The 18,958-nt window shown below is 33.8% G+C and overlaps 2 protein-coding genes across 4 annotated transcripts in view; one reads left to right on the forward strand and one right to left on the reverse strand.

Moving 5' to 3' along the window:
* Window positions 1-7,824, reverse strand: part of LOC110018248 (E3 ubiquitin-protein ligase SINAT5-like) — a 37,880-nt gene extending 30,056 nt beyond the window's left edge. Inside the window, exons 1-2 of the mRNA XM_020715512.1 lie at window positions 7,806-7,824; window positions 7,642-7,726 (exon numbers count right to left, since the gene is read on the reverse strand). The gene's annotated coding sequence lies outside the window, so the exon portion shown is untranslated. The remainder of the gene's footprint in view (window positions 1-7,641; window positions 7,727-7,805) is intronic.
* Window positions 7,825-12,920: 5,096 nt separating this feature from the next.
* Window positions 12,921-18,958, forward strand: part of LOC110018206 (L-galactono-1,4-lactone dehydrogenase 2, mitochondrial) — a 31,570-nt gene continuing 25,532 nt past the window's right edge. The window contains exons 1-4 of one of the 3 annotated variants that reach the window (XR_002293343.1): window positions 12,921-13,604; window positions 15,787-16,037; window positions 16,179-16,361; window positions 16,430-16,835. Coding sequence is in view for 2 of the 3 variants with exons in the window: in XM_020715450.1 (XP_020571109.1) it covers window positions 12,990-13,604; window positions 15,787-16,037; window positions 16,179-16,361; window positions 16,430-16,835 (1,455 nt within the window). In the remaining variant the exon portion in view is untranslated. The remainder of the gene's footprint in view (window positions 13,605-15,786; window positions 16,038-16,178; window positions 16,362-16,429; window positions 16,836-18,958) is intronic. The other 2 variants (XM_020715451.1, XM_020715450.1) reach the window with 2 other exon arrangements.

Raw genomic sequence — 18,958 nt, forward strand, 5'->3', positions numbered from 1 at the left:
CTATTGCTGAATTTTCCTCAATATTGGGTTGTATTGGGTTGCTCTGTCATATGCGCTCGTGGCTTTTGTTTCTCCCCACGGTTGCCCCATTCTCGGCTTAGGGGTTTACCATTTAACTTCCAACACTTCTCCCGTGTATGCCTCGGTTTCTTGCAATAAGTACACCAAAGATTGACTGTGCTTTGTTCTCCTTCCCTTGGTTATCGTTCTTTGACTTCTCCTGATTTGTGTTTGCTGCTAAGGCTGACCCATCCATAGTATGTGGTTCTAGCATGACACTCCGACTTTCTTCTGCTCGAATTAATGAGATTGTCTCTTTTAGAGACGGTGTATCCTCCTTGCTGAGGATTTGGATTCTAACATGATCAAATTCAGGATTCAATCCTGCCAAAAAATCATATATCCGATCCTTCTCAATGAACTTCAAGGTGGCAGCATCATCAGGGCATTTCATCTCAATTACACGATAATGATCCAGCTCCTGCCACAGATTCTGCAATAGAGTTGCATACTCTGTGACAGATTTGTCTCCTTGTTTGGTTGCTCCGGCTTTTTCCTTGATTTCATACACAAGGGCAGCATCGTGGGCTTTCGAGTATGTGCGGTTGATATAGTCTCAGATTTCTTTTGCGGTGTTCAAGAACATGCAAGTGTCACTGATCGTTGGGTCCATAGAATCCCATAGTCAGGACATAATCATGGAATCCTCCTCTTCCCATGTTGTAGAGGTTGGATCCCTTTTTTCTGGCCCGGTTCCAAGTAGATGATTAATCCTCCCTTTTCCTTTTAGGTATGTGCGGACAATTTGGGACCATTTGAGATAGTTCTTCCCATTGAACCTGTTGGATGCCCGAATATTCTGCAACTCTCCAATTTTCTGAACAGCATTGTATTCTTCAGAATGGTAGGAGTAGTTGGAGATAGTGGTTTCCGACATTGACATGGTGGAGAAAAAAAAATTGCAACAATTAAGGCTAGAATCAACCTGCAGCGGTAAAAGAATCGCAGCAATTAAGGCAGCGAAAAAAAAATCCAAACAGCGACAAATATCGCGAGATCTGCGCCACATGATTACAGCAGCAAACAGAAAAAAAAATCGCAAGCTCTACAGCAACCACACAGCGGCAAAGAGCGCAAAGTGCTTCAGCGGCAAAAGACGAACAGCGGCAAACAGCGCAAAGTACTTCAGCGGCAAAGACGATATTCCTCGTGACAACGTGCTGCTCCTCTCGGACTCGGACGAAGCGGAGAGGATGGAGCGCAGATCGTCGAGACCCGAGATGCCGAAGAAGATGCGAACAAACACGAAGGCGGAAGCAGCCCGTGCTCGGAAGGGCGCAGCGGAGGCGGAGGAGGAGAAGGGAGAAGTCGGAGAAGCGTGCGGAAACGGAAGAACGCTACTATATCGAGGCCCGTGAAAGGGAAGAACGCTACTGAATCTGCAACTGTCGGAGAAGCACGCGGAAGCGGCCGCTAATCGGAAGAAACGCAAGATCTGCGACTGGCTTTCTCTAGATCGAGGACAGCGCGTCGCAGAAAACCGACACAGGCGATTCCTCTAGAGTTGAGCCTCGGCTCTGATACCATGTGGAAAATTAATGAAATAATTTGTATTTCTCCTTACTTTTGAATTGATCATACAAGGTATTATATAGGAGATTAAAAGAAGAAAAACTAGGAAACTATTTAACTAATTACAAATTTATTCTAATTCCATTAATTTAAGGGATTTACCAATTAATTCTAATTTCCTTAATTAAAAAAATTATAATTAATTCTCACAACTTTATTTCCATCTCAGTCACATCTCGACAGATAGATTTCAAACTATTTAAATTTCGACGGAACCATTTTAACACGAATGTTCGCAATCAAAATAATTTTAAGATGGATGATTTCAATCAATAAATGAAAGGCAAGCTTAGAAAATTTAAAATAGATTTCTCGATATGAAAATATGATTTTAACAAATGAAAAATTATATATTCAAGTAGATATTATATATAGTTTTTATAAATATAAAATCAAAAATGTAAAGCATACGGTAAAAATAATCCTAATAATTTAGGCCTCGTTTGACCCAGCGTTGCTAGTGAAAAATTTTCATTTAATAGCTACAACTCAAAAAACTTCATTATAGAGCAATGGTCCCCAAAAAGCGATGGATGTTTGAATAAAAAATTCATCGTGGCATAGGTCAGAACATCATAACTAAGGAATGCGATCATGAACACCAAAATGGAGGAACATCCTCGCGAACTGAAAACAACGAATATCATAGTGTCGGTAGATATGCTTCTTCTGAAGTTTGTCGACCAAACAAGCTCTTGGCGTTCTCCGTAATGGAAAGGAGGCGAGCCGCGCTCTCAAACGAAATCTTATAGAACTGTTGCAGCATATAAAAATCTATCACACCAACTTGAAAAATATTATTTCAGCAAAATGACACTTCAAGAATTATGAAATTAATATTTCAATAAAATTTCAGCAATTATGAAATATAGGCATCAACAATGTAAAAATATATATAATTTCACTAAAATGCAAATTGAAAAATATTACTTCAACAATTTGAAAATAGTTCAACAAAATATAAATCTCTCAACAATTTTATCAAAATGAAAGTCTAAAATTTATCCATTAAAAAATAACTTTCAACAACATTTCAATATAATATAAATAATATGAACTATAATTTCACCAATAAATTTCAACAACATATATTATAAGCAATATGAAAATATAAATTGAAGAAATTTCAATCAAACTTACTTATAACCAATGATGAAAATCTGAAAACTCGTAAAATCCTTCTTACCCAATTTCTCTTTGATTTTGCAATGAAAAATGAAATGCAAATGAAAAAAATATAACTTGCTTTTATTGGGAGGAAAGAAGAAGGGGCTCACCATTTTGGCTAAAATGAGAAAGAAACAACAACAGCAACAACAACAAAGCCTTAATCCCACTACGTATCATTTTTCTCCATTGCGTTCTATTTAGTGTCATATTTTCATTTAGTTCTAGTAAATTGAGATCATTTTTTATACAATAAGCCCAAGTCTTCCTAGATCTACCTCTGCCTTTCTTAACACAAGTCGAACTAAAACATCTACTCTCCTAATCGGATCATCAAATGATCGACATTTACTGTGAACAAAACATCTAAGAAGATTTTCTCTAATTTTGTCCGTCACAGGAGCTACACCAACCCTATCACGGATATATTCATTTTGCATTTTGTCTCTAAGTGTAAAGTCACTCATCCACCTAATCATTCTCATCTCGGCAACACTTTACTTCTTATTATGCTTCTCTTTTAAAGGCCAACATTCAGCGCCATAAAGCATTGCAGGTCTCACCACCGTCTTATAAAATTTTCCTTTCAGTCTAAGCGGTACTTTTCTATCACACAAAAGGCCTGAAACATTCCTCCACTTGAATTCTACTATTAACATCCCATCTATATCACCATCTCTTTGAACAACAGACCCAAGATATCTAAATCGTTTACAGCTTTTAATAATTTGATCACCCAAAGTCACACTTTTGTCACTAGAGCTACTGCTACTAAAATTATATTCCATATATTCAGTTTTAGTTCTACTTAAATGAAGGCCTTTAGACTCCAATGTAGCCCTACATAATTTAAATTTTTCCTGGGCTTTTTCTCTCGTTTTATCCACGAGAAAGATATCATCAGCAAAAAGCATACACCAAGATACATCCTCCTGTAGATGTCCAGTAAGACAATCCATAACTAAAGCGAAAAGATATGGGCTTAAAGTCGATCCTTGATGTAATCCAACAGAAATAGGAAAATATTTGGTCAATCCTCCTTCAGTTTGAACACAAGTAGCACCTCTAGCATACATATCTTTAATGACTTGAATATAAGTCATATCAACACCTTTCTTCTCAAGAACTCTCCAAAGGATATCTCTTGGAACCTTATCGTAAGCTTTTTTTCTAAATCAATAAAAATAATATGCAGATCCTCCTTACTCTTTCTATACTTGCTTCAATAGTAGACTTGCCCGGCATAAATCCAAATTGATTATGAGAAATCTTTGTGATGTGTCATAACCTATGTTCAATTACCCTCTCCCATAATTTTAAAGTATGACACATTAAATTAATTCTTCTATAATTTGCACACTCTAGTGCATTCCCTTTATTTTTAAAAATGGGGACCAAAATACTCTTCCTCCACTCCTCAGGCATCTTTTTAGTTTTTAAAATAACATTGAAGAGTTTAGTAAGCCAAGAAACTCCCAAATCTCCTAAATATTTTCACACTTAAATTGGGATATTATCAGGTCCTACAGACTTTCCACCCTTTTATGTGGTGTGCCGAGATAGCAAAAGAGGTAAAAAAATATGCAGCAATAAAAAATTTAGAAATTCAACCAACAAAAAATGACAGATGATTTTAAATTGATTCCAAATTAGTTTCGATAGAATAGGAAAATAAATAATTCATGGAGAAATTTTTGAATTTTAAAATCAAATTAAGTCACACCATCATAAAAGCAAATGGGTTTAACAAAATTCAGACATGCACATGTAAGAATAAATGGCATAATTTTTGGCTATGCATAAGAATTAAATTTCAGCTCAAGAGAATGTTACTTTTAACTTAATGTAATTTATTACTCTTTATTTAAATAGAATGCTGTTAAATTACTATTACATAGATTAATAAATTGTGATATTAATATGTTATTTCATATGTCACGCTTGATAATTTATACAATATTTATTAAAGTAATTTTTTAAATTTTGAGGCTTGCGTATCAAAATCTTTAGAGGCTTACACTTCACCTCATGAATAAAAAACGTTTCATTACTTAATTGTGCAATTTTAAATCATGCAAACAATAATATAGCATATAATATACTCGCATTTAGAGGGCATCACAGGCATAGCGCCCAAAATAAAGTAGTCATAGCAAGCAGCACATAGATAGCATTATGGGTGCTCAAAAAAACTTCAAAGAAAACTCATTCTTCACAATTAACTTGCATTACGCTTAAAAAAACTAGTTTCATGCACACAACATGCATACACTTGTATGCACGAGTACATGCACACATAATGATTATAATTTTTTTTTTATATTTGATCTTATTGAAGGATTAAAAAATTAACCTTTTATAAATCAAACCAAACACGAGTCAAACAGGCTAGTTGGATTTCAAAGAAATCAAATATAGATAAGATATTAATAAATAACTTTAAACAAAAGTTGAATTCAAACAAAATAAATTTTGAAAAAGCCAAACACAAACGCGTATTAAGATCGCTCATGTTCAACTCGTTTACTCCCGTAGTCCTCAAGCAGGTTGAATAGCTCAATGTTAAGTATAGAGTAAGTATTTTTTCTTAGGCAACTAAATGAAATTTGCATCTAATCAGTTCAGGGCTTTAGGCAATTTAAAGTTTGGTAGGCTCCAAGCTGTACATGGTTAAGTTGGTTCACAACAAATGACTTATTTAACTCAATTAAGCTCCTTCATGACTTTACAGAAAATAATCTAATAAAAAAATACAAGAAGCCTATGAAGCGCAGAGCTTCAATCCACCAAGTGATCTCAATAAGCATTTGAGGATGCCTCCACTTAAAAAAGTGAAAAACAAGAAAGAAGCAAATCAAGAAGAATTGGTTCCTAGTAAGTGACAATTAAAAAGGCATGTATTTCTAAAAAGGCTATTTATATAATTAATGCCAAAAAGGAAGACAAAAGAATAACCACAATGGTGCCTCCTTGAGAGTGGTCAATAAGATCCGCCATTTCATAGCATTCTTAAGGGTGAGGAGAAGGATTACGACTCAAAATGAAAAGAGTGGTTGATCAAATTCAATTTCTTCTATAATGATGTTGCACAAACATGTTGATTTTTGATAGAAGTTGATCTACCATAATTTGCACTTTAAAATATTGTGAAGGCTAAACCTAGGGCTTCGTTGATTTATGAAAAGAAAAGCCTTTGTTATACTATCCTATGAGAAGTCGAGATCAACGTCAGAAAGAGTCAAAGCACAAACCCTAGGGTTAAACAAGAGTCGACACCTTGGAGGGATAATTCGCACTCATTAAGGAAATGGGCAAGAGCAAAGAATTAAAGCAAGCGCTTAAAGATCCCCCCGACCCCCCTCATGAAACAATCCTCCATGTCCTTAAACCGCTCAAAGGAAACAAAATTGTCAAGTCACTCGTTGTGCAATGACCTTTCCGTGTACTCAATATGGTTACTAAAGCGGTTCTCTTTCATGTATATGCTCACTACATCTTATCGGATAATAGATATAGTTTAATTCAAAGAAGGATAACATGACCCTATTAGAGATATTGATAAAGACTATAGAACATAAGAGAGAAAATAAATCTCAAATGTTCTCCTAAATCAATTAGAATGTAGAAGATTCAATTGAACTCCTTTGATGGAGAAGAATCAATCAATCCAAATTATAGAAAATTTAGAAAGATGGAGAAAATACTGAGAAGAAACTTATAGATATTCTAGTGAGAGTTCATCAGAACAAAATTTCAACCTAAAATATAATGTAACACATGATGCTCACGGAGAATTTAGAAATATGGAGAAAAAACTCAGAAGAAATTTATAGCTATTCTAGTGAGAGTTCATTAGAACAATATTTCAACCTAAAATACAATGTCGCTTGATGTTTGTCCTTGTTTACAGAGAAAATATATGATTTGGACTCATTGTAGTTGACTGCACGACAAATAAGTCTAGTTTGAGGTCAATTGCTAGTTGGAAAAGTTTAAAGGGTTTCATACTGAGTGAGATTATCCTTGCCGAGTTCTTTTAACACGATAGCTGAGTTCCTTGGAAAAATAATCTTAACAAATAGGCAACTTGATGAGTTTTGAGTTAAGTAGCTCAAAACTGAGGGTCTAGTAAGAGTTGATCCTTGGACGACTAGACGAAAATTAACTTTAAGCAACTGCAAACTTTAGGAGACTGAAATCTTGGTGAGTTTCGAGTTGTAGATGGTTCTGGTTGGATCACAAACAGTGACCTGTTAAACCTAATTTACTGGTTTAGCCACTCTTAGCGACTCACAAGCAAATATGTTTGTTCAGAACATAGTGGAGAAGTACAGAAGAAAATAAATAAAAAATGTCAACCAAAAAATATTAGAACACACAATTTACTACTTCAAAAAGGAAGAACCAAAACTTCCCAACAAGGCAAGTTTGTAACATACATGACACGGTCGCAATGGTGGCCCAATAACATACTTAGCTTCAATATGACATTGTCCCATAACAATACGTCCAAAATCTCAATCTTCAAATCCCAATGCTAATATTTGCAACATTTCAAGAGAATCGCAAACGATTTCCATAACCTAACAAGCAAAAACCGATTAAAAAGCAACAGATCAAGCATCACCCAATCAAAACAACAAAAACATGCCACATTGTTCCGAGATAGGCAAGCGCAGACAAAGCCACCCTTTAAAATAGATCCAGGAAAGCAAAGCAATGAAACGATCCACAAATCTCTTAACCGTGAACATCCTAACAAACAGGCCCTACATATCATCAGATTCCCCACAAAATTAAAACTAAACACGCCACAAGAGTCCGCAGATCAGAATCCCATACCTCTGTCAAAGTACCGAAAACAGATTCAAAATCCCATAGGCAAGGCTTCTTGGAACATCAGCAGCGCCCGCCCCCTCGGCTCCACCTACAACAGAAGCCTAAACGGCGTGAGAGTCGGAAGTTCGATTCGAATTAAAGCCAGACTATCGATTAAAAATCCCTACTCTGTTTTTCAGACTGCTCAAAGAAAGGAGCGGTACGCTGTACCCTCAATAACTCTCTTAAACGTAAAACGGTTTCCCTGGTTGGAGATCATTGGGAAATAAAATATAGCCAGACATATTTGAAGAAGGGAGGCGGTAAAAAAAGTTTTATTATGCCAAGTGCACCAGAATTTGCGCACCCAAAAATTCACCCGAGATTTAACGCAGGATTAGTGGCTGGGGGGGGGTTATCAATAAAGGTGAGCGTTGGGTCAAATCAGGCACGTTTTGCCATTATTGTTAATAGATTGGTATTTGGTAAGTGTTTGAAATATTTTATAATGTGCAATAATAAATATCTATTTGATTGGATTGAAATTTAGTTTTTTTTTTCCCTCTTATCACGTAATTTAATTGTTGATTTATAGGAATGCATCTATATTTAAAATAAAAAAAGATATATAACAAGTTAAACACGAACAAATACTCGGCTCGCTCAAACTTGACTCGATTACACGCATAATGATTTGTTTAAGAGTGAAATTATTATGTTCATTGATTTTCAAGAAAAAAATGTTGAGTTAAGTTTATATTGATTCTGAATATTATTTAGTTGTATAATGGGAATTATTTATTAAAATAGTTGAAATTTTGAGGCATAAATATACATATAAGATATATTTCATTAAAATTTGAACTAGAAAAAAAGAAATGAATGGAACATGAACCATTGAAATTGATTTATACGTATAATAGGAAAATTTGATGAGCGTGATGAAACTTTAATTTCCTCCCTACTTTGGAGAAAGGTAGATATTAAGCTCATGAGACATAAATGTGAATCAAATAATTTGTTCGATTCAGATTATGGGCTTAACTCAGCTTGAGTCTCAACCAAAAGCCATTGTAAGAGATGAAAACTAATAGTATGCAACTTTTAGGAGGGGCAAATTGCGCCCCTGGACCAACGTGTCAGGGAAACGAAAGGCAAAATGATATTTTATAAGCGGCAAAACCGATGTTTCAATAGGGGAAAAGGATCAAATTGTTATTTCATATAAATAAGAATCTAAATTTATGGGGGAGCAATTGCCCTCCCTATACCCTACCTGAGTCCGCCTTTGATATCGGTACATAAAATGTATCTTTATTAGTTTATATACTAACTTTGTCTATGTGATTTTGTTCTCAATGAATGATATGTACTAATATACAAGGATTTGTTGGGATTATTATAGGCTCTAATAACCAAATATAGACCGAGGAAACGCATGTTTATATGGACAAATAAGTCTTAAGCGAAGTTAGCACGGGTTAAGTAACACTAAGAAGCCATTTAAAATATTAAAATATATATCAATTTGAGATTGTTCATGTAGACTTTATTAACATTACTTGGCCACCAAGTGTACCAAAATAATATCAACTTGCAATTGTTATCTCTTTTATACTTGCAATAGAGCTATAAATTTAGAAAAAATGAATATCACAATTCAAATATGGTAGTTATTAGATAGTCATAGATGACAGTAGTTTAGTAATGTTGTCGGACTATAGTGATTGATTGGTGATAGATATTGGTGGTTGGATGATTGGAAGAGCTCCATACTTGTTCATCGGTCTGAGCTTTTTCTCAACTCTCATTCTTCTTCAGAGAGAGCACGAGACTTCATTTATTGAATTTTTATATAACCATTTGAGTAGATTTAGTCAAAATTATTTTAAAAAAACCTATTTTTTGCACGGTTTTTATTAAATATTTTGATAATTTTTTATATTCAAGTGACCTTATATCCTGAAAACTTAATGATTTTTTTCTCATTTGATTACTCTCACTGAGATGTTGAGACCGAAAATAACATGCCAAACTTGTGGAAATTTTGCTCATTTAATTAATGGTTTTTAAGTCTTTAATACTATGAGTGTTTGATTTGAGCTCACTTAAACATGAATTGGACTATTTTTAGTGTTTTAAGGTTCGTCCCATTTTGGCATTAAAATTGATTATAAATTTATTGAGATCGGAGTTACATGATCGTGAAATTAAATATGAAGATTAATTCATCCAAAATGCATCAAATTTTGTGCTTGATGAGTTGAATTTATTTGTGACATCAATTTTCATGGTTTTATACATATAATATTGCACAATTTATATAAGGGAACATATTGAAATATTGCAACACTTCTAGACGAGCTTCCTGTGAAACAATGAAGCATGCAACTGGAACACCCACTTTGCTTTGAGTCTTTAGCAGGTATAATTAATTCAATGAATTGATTTGCAGAAAATAGAAGTTTGTGAATGATATCATAATTTTATGTGAAAAATAAAAAAATAAAAAAAATAATGTGGCTTAAGCTTATGAGCAATTCAAAATAATCTACATGGACGAATAATAATTATAGAGATTATCCAATAATTTTCTTATGATTTGAGAATACAATGTTACAAAATAGGGGTTAATAGCTTAATTTAATGTGAACAAATTATAAAATATTGAAAAAAAAAATTGAAGTGATGATAATGATTAAGAAATAACTAGCAATTGGTACATGTCATTGTTGTCGACTATTAATGATGGTTAGAAGCTAACTATATATGATGATGATGGGTGAGATAGTTGGGTGACGGAAGTTAGGTGATGACAGTTAGGTAATGATAGTTGATCCATGATGTTGAGGTGATAGTAATAGGATGATAATAGCTGGGTAATTGTGTGCGGGTTATGCAATCGAATATGCATGATTGACAAGCAATTGTTAGCAATGATCATAAGCATCAATTATTAGGCCAGTTCTAAATATTTTTAGATCTTCAATTCCTTCAAATTTATAGTTAAGTTGAATGTTTAAATAGAATGATCCCAACAATGCAAAAGTATTCAAATGCAAGCCTATATGAGACCAAATTGAGCATGTGGAGCATACTTTAAAACTTCTTGAAATTATTTAAGAGAACAAATTGCCTCTGAATCTTACATGATTATAATTAAAGTTTCTTAATGAAAGGTACCAAACAAGTTTAACATCACTCAATTTTAATATTATTATGACACTTAAGTGCCTAAGAAATTATTTATGATCAAGAGAATTAACACAGGGGCATTCAATTGAATGTTTTAAAATCTTGGTCAAAAGAATCAAGATGTCACTTTTAATAATTTATAAATAGCATCACATTCTTCATGGTATAAAAATTTATTTACCACTCAACAATTTTAATAAATTGGAAGTTTTTTTTTTTAGGAATTGAAACTCAATTATATATATATATATATATATATATTTGTATTTTGGAATCATACGATTCAAGGTATTTTGAAATATATGTTATCGTTTTTCTTCATTTCACGCACTCATCAACTAACAACTCTATATATTGTTCGCTTCATTTGTTTGAGAACTCATAACTCTCGCTATATGTATTATGGAATCATATGATTCAAGGGAATGTTTGAAGTAACCATTGAACGCCTTTTCCTTCCTCAATTTCACTTCATAGGCAATTTTCTAATTCATTGTGCTTGAGCCCATTGTGAGAACCCACAACAACACATTTGTAACCGTCGTCTGCTCCACACCATCTTTTCCCGACATTATATCACTTTCACAGCATACATCATTGATGCATACTCTATTTGTCGGAATATGGATGTGAGGAGCCATTCCCACGTATGTGCCAACGACCTTTACAAAAGTGGGTGCATTTGAAATTATCGTGTCTGCGATTATGCTTACAACGTGTGCGTGATGGCCCTCGTCGCCCTACTGAGAAGCTTTGTCAGGTTTGTCTTTAATAAAAGCTGATGACGATACCTTAGCGTTGTTTGGAGTTTATCCGAGGCTATGAAGAGCTTTGTAAACATCGTCCATGTCATATCCACAATGCAGGACAACAAGAGGATTATGTAGTTTAAGGTGCGAAAGAAGAGAGTTGAAGCATACCAATTAGGAGCTTTAAAAGAAGTGCACTTTGATAACAAGACATCGAAAGGAGTGCCGCCTATCCTATTCCATGGTTGGAGTCGAGATTCTGAAGGGAATACGATCAGACTCGCGAAGGAAACAAAGAGAGAAATATGTACTAGACGAAGCCATGGAAAAGAAAGTAAAAAAAATGTGAAATAAACCTTTTTTTTTACGAGTAAATTTACAATACCCGTGCTATAAATATAAATATAAAAAGTCTAGGTGATAAATATGTGCATCAAAAAGAAATTTGTGCCATGTATGTGATTTTTCAAAAAAATTATCCTGTCTAAAATGAATATTTTTTTATTGATTGTTTCAAGTGATATAGATAGTAAAATTTTATTGTTGAATATAGAGCTTAACCATAAATTTTTTAAGGCACTTGAGTAAATTTCATGATAAACACAATTCTTTTATGTATTTATATATCTCACATCTAAACATTCATATTTCCAAATTCCACATATTGCACTCAAAATCTTATATCATATACAAAATGATAATAGTATAACTTTTTAAAATTAAAAAATATATTTTTATGCATAGATTTAAAACAACAGAGTGTTATGTATGTAAACATAAAAATATGTAAATTTAGCTGTCAGATATACAAATACATAAGAATAAAAATGAGCGTTCTTTCTAAATTATATCTCATTTATATATAAATCATATTTTAATTTTTATATTTATACGACTCAAATTATATCAAATAAAAAATATCATCATCTTAACTAAAAAAAAAAACTGAAATAAACTTTATTTGGTATGTAAAAACTGAAGTTTACGCGCTAGGTATGTCAATATAAAATAAATATTACATCCGGACTCTAGATATAGAGATACGTCCGAAGTCCAATAAAATGACGCAACATGAATGTGACAAAAAAATAAAAAAAAATCGTTTTAACGCAAAAAAATATTTATCCCGTGTTATTTCACATCATTCAGGTTTTATTGTGATAGTATTCATGTGTTATTGTGTTCGAAAAATATTCTCAGTGTTATAATAATATAATAACGCTTGAATAATGTAAAATAACATAATAGAAATATTATCCTGTATTACAGATATGGATGACAGAAAAACACACATATCATCATATTAATGAACTCTGAATTATCTCTAAGTCAGGAGTCCTGCCCTCATAGAATAATTTTACTTCTAAACACAAGGGAATCGAGGATGTCTTTTTTTTTTATTTTCTTAGAGAGAGAGAGACTCGATCGATGCAGCGTTGGCTCCAGTACCGGCGGAGCGCCGGCATGCTCCGCTCCTCCCTCAACCGGTCTAAAACCCTAAACCCTAGCTTTCAGCTCGATCTCATCCGCCCATTTTCCTCTTCATCATCAGATCCCGAGTTCCGGAAGTACGCTGGCTACTTCGTTCTCGTCCTCGGCTGCGGCGTTGCTACCTACTTCTCCTTCCCATTCCCCGAGAACGCGAAGCACAAGAAGGCTCAGATCTTTCGCTACGCTCCGCTGCCCGAAGAGCTTCACGCTGTCACCAACTGGAGTGGAACTCACGAGGTCTACACTCGCGTCTTCCTCCAGCCGGAGAACCTCGAGGAACTTGAGAAGATTGTTCGCGATGCTCACGAGCACGGCCAAAAGATCAGACCTGTTGGATCTGGCCTCTCGCCCAATGGGATCGGGCTGCAGAGAGCGGGGATGGTCAATCTTGCTCTCATGGATAAGGTGCTGGAAGTGGATAAGGAGAAGAAGAGAGTTCGGGTGCAGGCAGGGGCTAGGGTTTCGCAGCTCGTGGACGCCCTCAAAGAGCACGGGCTTACGCTACAGAACTTTGCTTCCATTAGGGAACAGCAGATCGGCGGCATTGTGCAGGTCTATGTTAATTTTTGTCACTTCTGTCAAATATCTCTCCTTTTCTCTACTTTTCACTGTGTTTTTTGGTGAATGTTTTTGTTCTTTGGCTTTGCCAGCCCTTTACGTGCAAACATTAACGTTCTAGTAATTTATTTTGCTCTTGTAATAATCCAGTAATAATAGCACTGTATCTTTTACTTTTAAGATTGACTGATTGGTTCAAGTGAGTTGCAGGAGATGAAATAGAAGGAAAATGTTAAAAGGAATCGATTCAAAATTAGTTTTCCACCAACTTGTCTGGTCGAGGAGAAATTGATTGATTTTAATATTGATCATCTGTTTCCATTGTTTACTAGAATTTATCAAGGAATTGTTTTTTTTTTTTAAAAGAAGAATTTATTCATATTTTTTAAATAAAAAAAATCGATTACCTATTATCTTACACTGGAGCCAAATATTTAATGTAAAATTATAAAGCAAACCTCTCCAATTCCTATACATCTATAATGCCCTTAGGCTCTAATAAGTGGAAGAGAGAAAATGAAAATGAAATGTAAACAATAAAGCAATTAACTTAAAATTAGCTTTAACCTTCTTGCTTAGTTGAGAAAAAATGAGCTAGAAGTTTTATTTTTCTTTCTTTCTTGTTTGATGATTATATTTTTGGGTTTTATTTTCAGCAAGCCTGACACATATTAGTCACAATGATGAAACATTATTTTTTTAAGCATTTCTCTTTGATTGTTAAGGAAATTGTCAATTCATGCATATTTCTTTGTTAAATTAAATTGCCTATTACTTGCTTTGATACCAGACACCAATATGAAACAGTGAAGTAAAATTCATTTGCATTACCTCCACTTCCTTCAAGCGAAACATACCCGAAGAAAACATCGTGCTTGCAATCTTCTTCCTCGCCCAATAAAATGCATCAAAAAATCTACTAGAAATGAATGTAAGCGTGAATTAGTCATGGAGTGATGTCTTAGACATGGAGATGATTGATTAGTTAATTATACAGTTACAGTAATATTCTATGGAATTGCAGCTGGGCTTTTTCCTTCGCTAACTAATTCATGGTCTACATTATGGCAGCTCTAGTCACATTACTGTTTTTTTCCATCGGATAAGATTCTTCTCTTCACAATCCCTCTGCTATTTGATTCCTCCTGATGTAATTCTACTCTTTAATCAATCCATATCCTCTCTCTCATGCCTACACAAAGAAAAAGAACCATGTTTTTTATTCTATTGCATCCATAGGCATCACTGATAAAAGGCTATAGGGTTTGTTAGGATCTGCCAAGAAGGTAAATTTGTTGAACTCGCTGAAAAGTACAGTGCACTTTAGTCTTTGTACCATATCGTCCCTTGATTTGTTAATCTTTCAAATCCATCTTCCTCTTTTATTGGATGCATGCCCTATTTAAAATTATCTTCAGCCCTCTTGGCAGTTCTACTCTACACATCTGGGTCTCCCTAATTAGGATTATCCTCAACTCTTTTGCCAGCTTTACTCTGCATATCTATGCCTCTCTATTTACAGATAAGTTTCATATATAACATTGTCAATAATCTTTATTTATTGTTGCATGATTACATACAAAAAAAAAACCTAATTTTTCTTCCACTCTCTGCATTTAATTGTACTGGGGTTCCTGATTTGGAACCATGCTCATAAGTGCAGTCATTCAACTGCACTGCATCATCTCCCTTCGTTTCTCAACCATTTGGTTTTATTTTTCAAATTATTTCTTCACGTCTCTTACTTTCCATGATTTGTTAATTTGTGTTTTACCATTTTATAGACATTTATATTCATTTTTTATGCTCATCCGTAGTTAGCTTTATCACATGCTATTTAAATGAGACTATTTTAGATCCAGACTCAATAAAAATGTCCAATTAGTCCCTAAACTTTTTAAAATGGGCTGAAATAGTCCCTAAGGAGGATTATTTTAGCCCCATGAAAAGAGTCTAGGGACTAAATTCACACTTTTATAGATTTTTGGACTAAAATGACCCGCTATAAAAAAAATCAAGGGACCATTTTGACACTTATCTGGCTAGTTTTGTAAATATTTTTAGATGCACAAAATACTGCTTGTCATTAGTGCCTCAGTTGACTATGCCAGATAATATTTCTTCTTGCCATTTAATAAACATTTTTATTCATTTTTTTTATGCTTACGCACTTCAGGTTGGTGCCCATGGTACTGGAGCAAGGCTACCTCCTATCGACGAACAGGTTGTCAGCCTGAAACTAGTGACCCCCGTCAAAGGAACAATCGAGGTTTCTCCTGATAAAGATCCAGAACTGTTTTATCTAGTTCGCTGCAGTCTGGGTGGGCTGGGAGTGGTTGCAGAAGTCACCATTCAATGTGTTGATCGGCATGAGCTGGTGGAGCATACATTTGTGTCTAGTTTTAATGAACTCAGAAAAAATCACAAGTAAATATATAAATTATTTTTTCAGAGTTTGTATGATATTATTTAGCAATATTTGATATTCTATGTCCATTAAAGTATTTGATAAATTTTTCTTTCCATGTTTAATGAATTCCATTAATGTTTTCATTCCTACATTTGCAGGAAATGGCTTGGTGAATATAAACATCTGAAATACTTGTGGATTCCTTATACTGATACTGTGGTTGTTGTACGTTGTAATCCTTTTTCAAAGTGGAAAAAGCCAAACATGGCACGTAAATTTGGAGAAGAAGAAGCTGTACGACATGTCCAGTATTTATTTCGTCAGTCACTTAAGAAATATAGGTAAGTTTATTAGCTATGTAGTTGATTTATAAATGAGATATTTACCTCATCTGTTGAAACTTATCTAGTGGAACTAGTGAAAGTCCCGATGAACCAGATATAGATCAACTTTCCTTCACTGAGCTGAGGGATAAGCTTCTCGCTTTAGACCCACTTAACAAAGATCATGTCATAAAAGTAAACGAAGCCGAAGCTGAATACTGGAAAAAATCAGAGGGGTACCGTGTTGGCTGGAGTGATGAAATATTGGGTTTTGATTGTGGTGGGCAGCAATGGGTATCAGAGATTTGCTTCCCAGCAGGAACACTTGGAAGTCCTAGCATGAAGGATTTGGAATATATGGAGGAGTTGAAGAAGCTTATAGAGAGAGAAGATGTGCCAGCTCCGGCTCCTATAGAGCAGCGATGGACTGCTCGCAGTAGGAGTCTCATGAGTCCAGCATCAAGTTCTCGTGAAGATGATATATTCTCATGGGTACCTTTTTTTGTTTCCAAGTATTTTTATACTTTAACTTACTGTTTCATTAGATAGTCTGTATTTAAGTTTGTTCTTAGGGACATTTACATAATGGCACACAGTTCTTATGTATTTACATTTCTCACTTCTAAACTTTCATATTTACACACATAACACACAAATCTTTAATATTATATAAAAATAGCACTACTATCAAATTTTAAAAGTGAAATACACTTTTTCATGCATAGGCTTGAAACAACAAAGTGCGATGTATGTAAATATCAATGTTTAGGTGTGAGTTATGTAAATACATAAGAATTGTGTGGTACGTATGTAAATTTTCCTTGGTTCTTATCAATATTTTAGAAGGCGAGGGCGTTTTAGCTATTACGGAGCGAGACAGAAGCCCTAAAACAACGTGCATAAGTCCCACAACATAAAAGAAATATAAGACGTATACAACAACAACAACAACAACAAAAAAACATTCATCCCACTACGTGGGGTCTGCTACATGAATCATTTTTCTCCTTTGCATCCTATTTAGTGTCATATTTTCATTTAGTTCTAATAAATTATGATCATTTTTTATACAATAAGCCCAAGTCTTTCTACGTCTACCTTTGCCTTTCTTAACATAAGTCGAATCTAAAACATCTAATCTCCTAATCGGATCATCAGATGGTCGGCATTTAATTTGACCAAACCATCTAAGACGACTCTCTCTAATTTTGTAAGTTACTGGAGCTACACCGACCCTATCACAGATATATTCATTTCTCATTTTGTCTCTAAACGTAAAGCCACTCATCCACCTATTCATTCTCATATCGGCAACAATTAACTTAGTATCATGCTTTTCTTTTAGAGGCCAACATTCAACGCCATAGAGAATTACAGGTCTCACCACCATCTTATAAAATTTTTCTTTCAGTCTAAGCGAAACATTTCTATCACACAAAAGGCCAGAAGCATTCCTCAACTTCAAACTTCAACCAACCAACTTGAATCAACCAACCAACTTGAATTTTACTATAAACATCCTCATTTATATTTGAACGACAGAACCAAAGTATCTAAATCGTTCACACCTTTTAATAATTTGATCACCCAAAGTTACACTTCTGTCATTAGAGTTACTATTACTAAAATTACATTCCATTCATTAAGTTTTAGTTCTACTCAAATGAAGGCCTTTAGAAATATAAGACATAATTATTAAAAATAAAAATAAGAATTTATACTCATTAATTTAAAAACAAGTCTTCTAGGAATAAAATATTGAAGTTATTAGCTTAATTCTACTAAAAAAGTAAAAACATATAAAAATAAGTAAAGATGTTTGAGTCAAAAAATAATTTAGTTATGCCCAATGGATCTGAGTGATTGAACTTCAAGTTTATCCTTAAAATCTTCTTCTTCTTCACCAATAGTTGTCCAAATTACAATTAGGTCATTCATGTTGCTACATTTTATTGCCTAGTCAATTTGTCACCGTCATGCTGTGCATTCACAATTTGTTTCTTTTTATCATTAGTAACTATATTATAAAAATAAACAAAATGACAATCATAAATATTTAGGATATTTTTCCTATAAGAATGTGTAATTGTGTAAATGACCATTAAAAGTAAATATAGAACTCATTTTTTCATTCAACTTCCTTTTCCTATGAGAGTATGTTGTAAAACATCATTTCTTCTTTGTGTAAGATTTTGTGAGCACATTTCTGATTGCATCAAACTTTAATACATGTTCTTCATTCACCAAAGAAGGTTCTTCTGGAAGCATCAAATTTTTTTTTCTCAATAATCCAGTTATCATCAAAGTCCATGTCATTTACCAATATTATCAAAGTGTCTTATTTTTTTCTTATATTTCTCTTTCTCAATTTAGTATTGTATCTTAAATACACCAAATTGTTTAATCTCATGTGCTCCAACTTGTCGTCTTCTTAGTATGAATTTAAGCTAAAAAATATCATTTTAAAAAATAAAAATATAAAAGCAAATATTAAGAATTTTATAACGTAAAAATTTATTACCGATTCAGAAGTGCTACAATTTCTTTTGTAACTAGATAAATTGCAGGTGAGGTTAAGAACTCAAATTGTAAAATTTGTTATTTTTGGTGTTTTT

Source organism: Phalaenopsis equestris, unplaced genomic scaffold (genome assembly GCF_001263595.1).
Source record: "Phalaenopsis equestris unplaced genomic scaffold, ASM126359v1 Scaffold000006, whole genome shotgun sequence".
Lineage (NCBI taxonomy): Eukaryota > Viridiplantae > Streptophyta > Magnoliopsida > Asparagales > Orchidaceae > Phalaenopsis > Phalaenopsis equestris.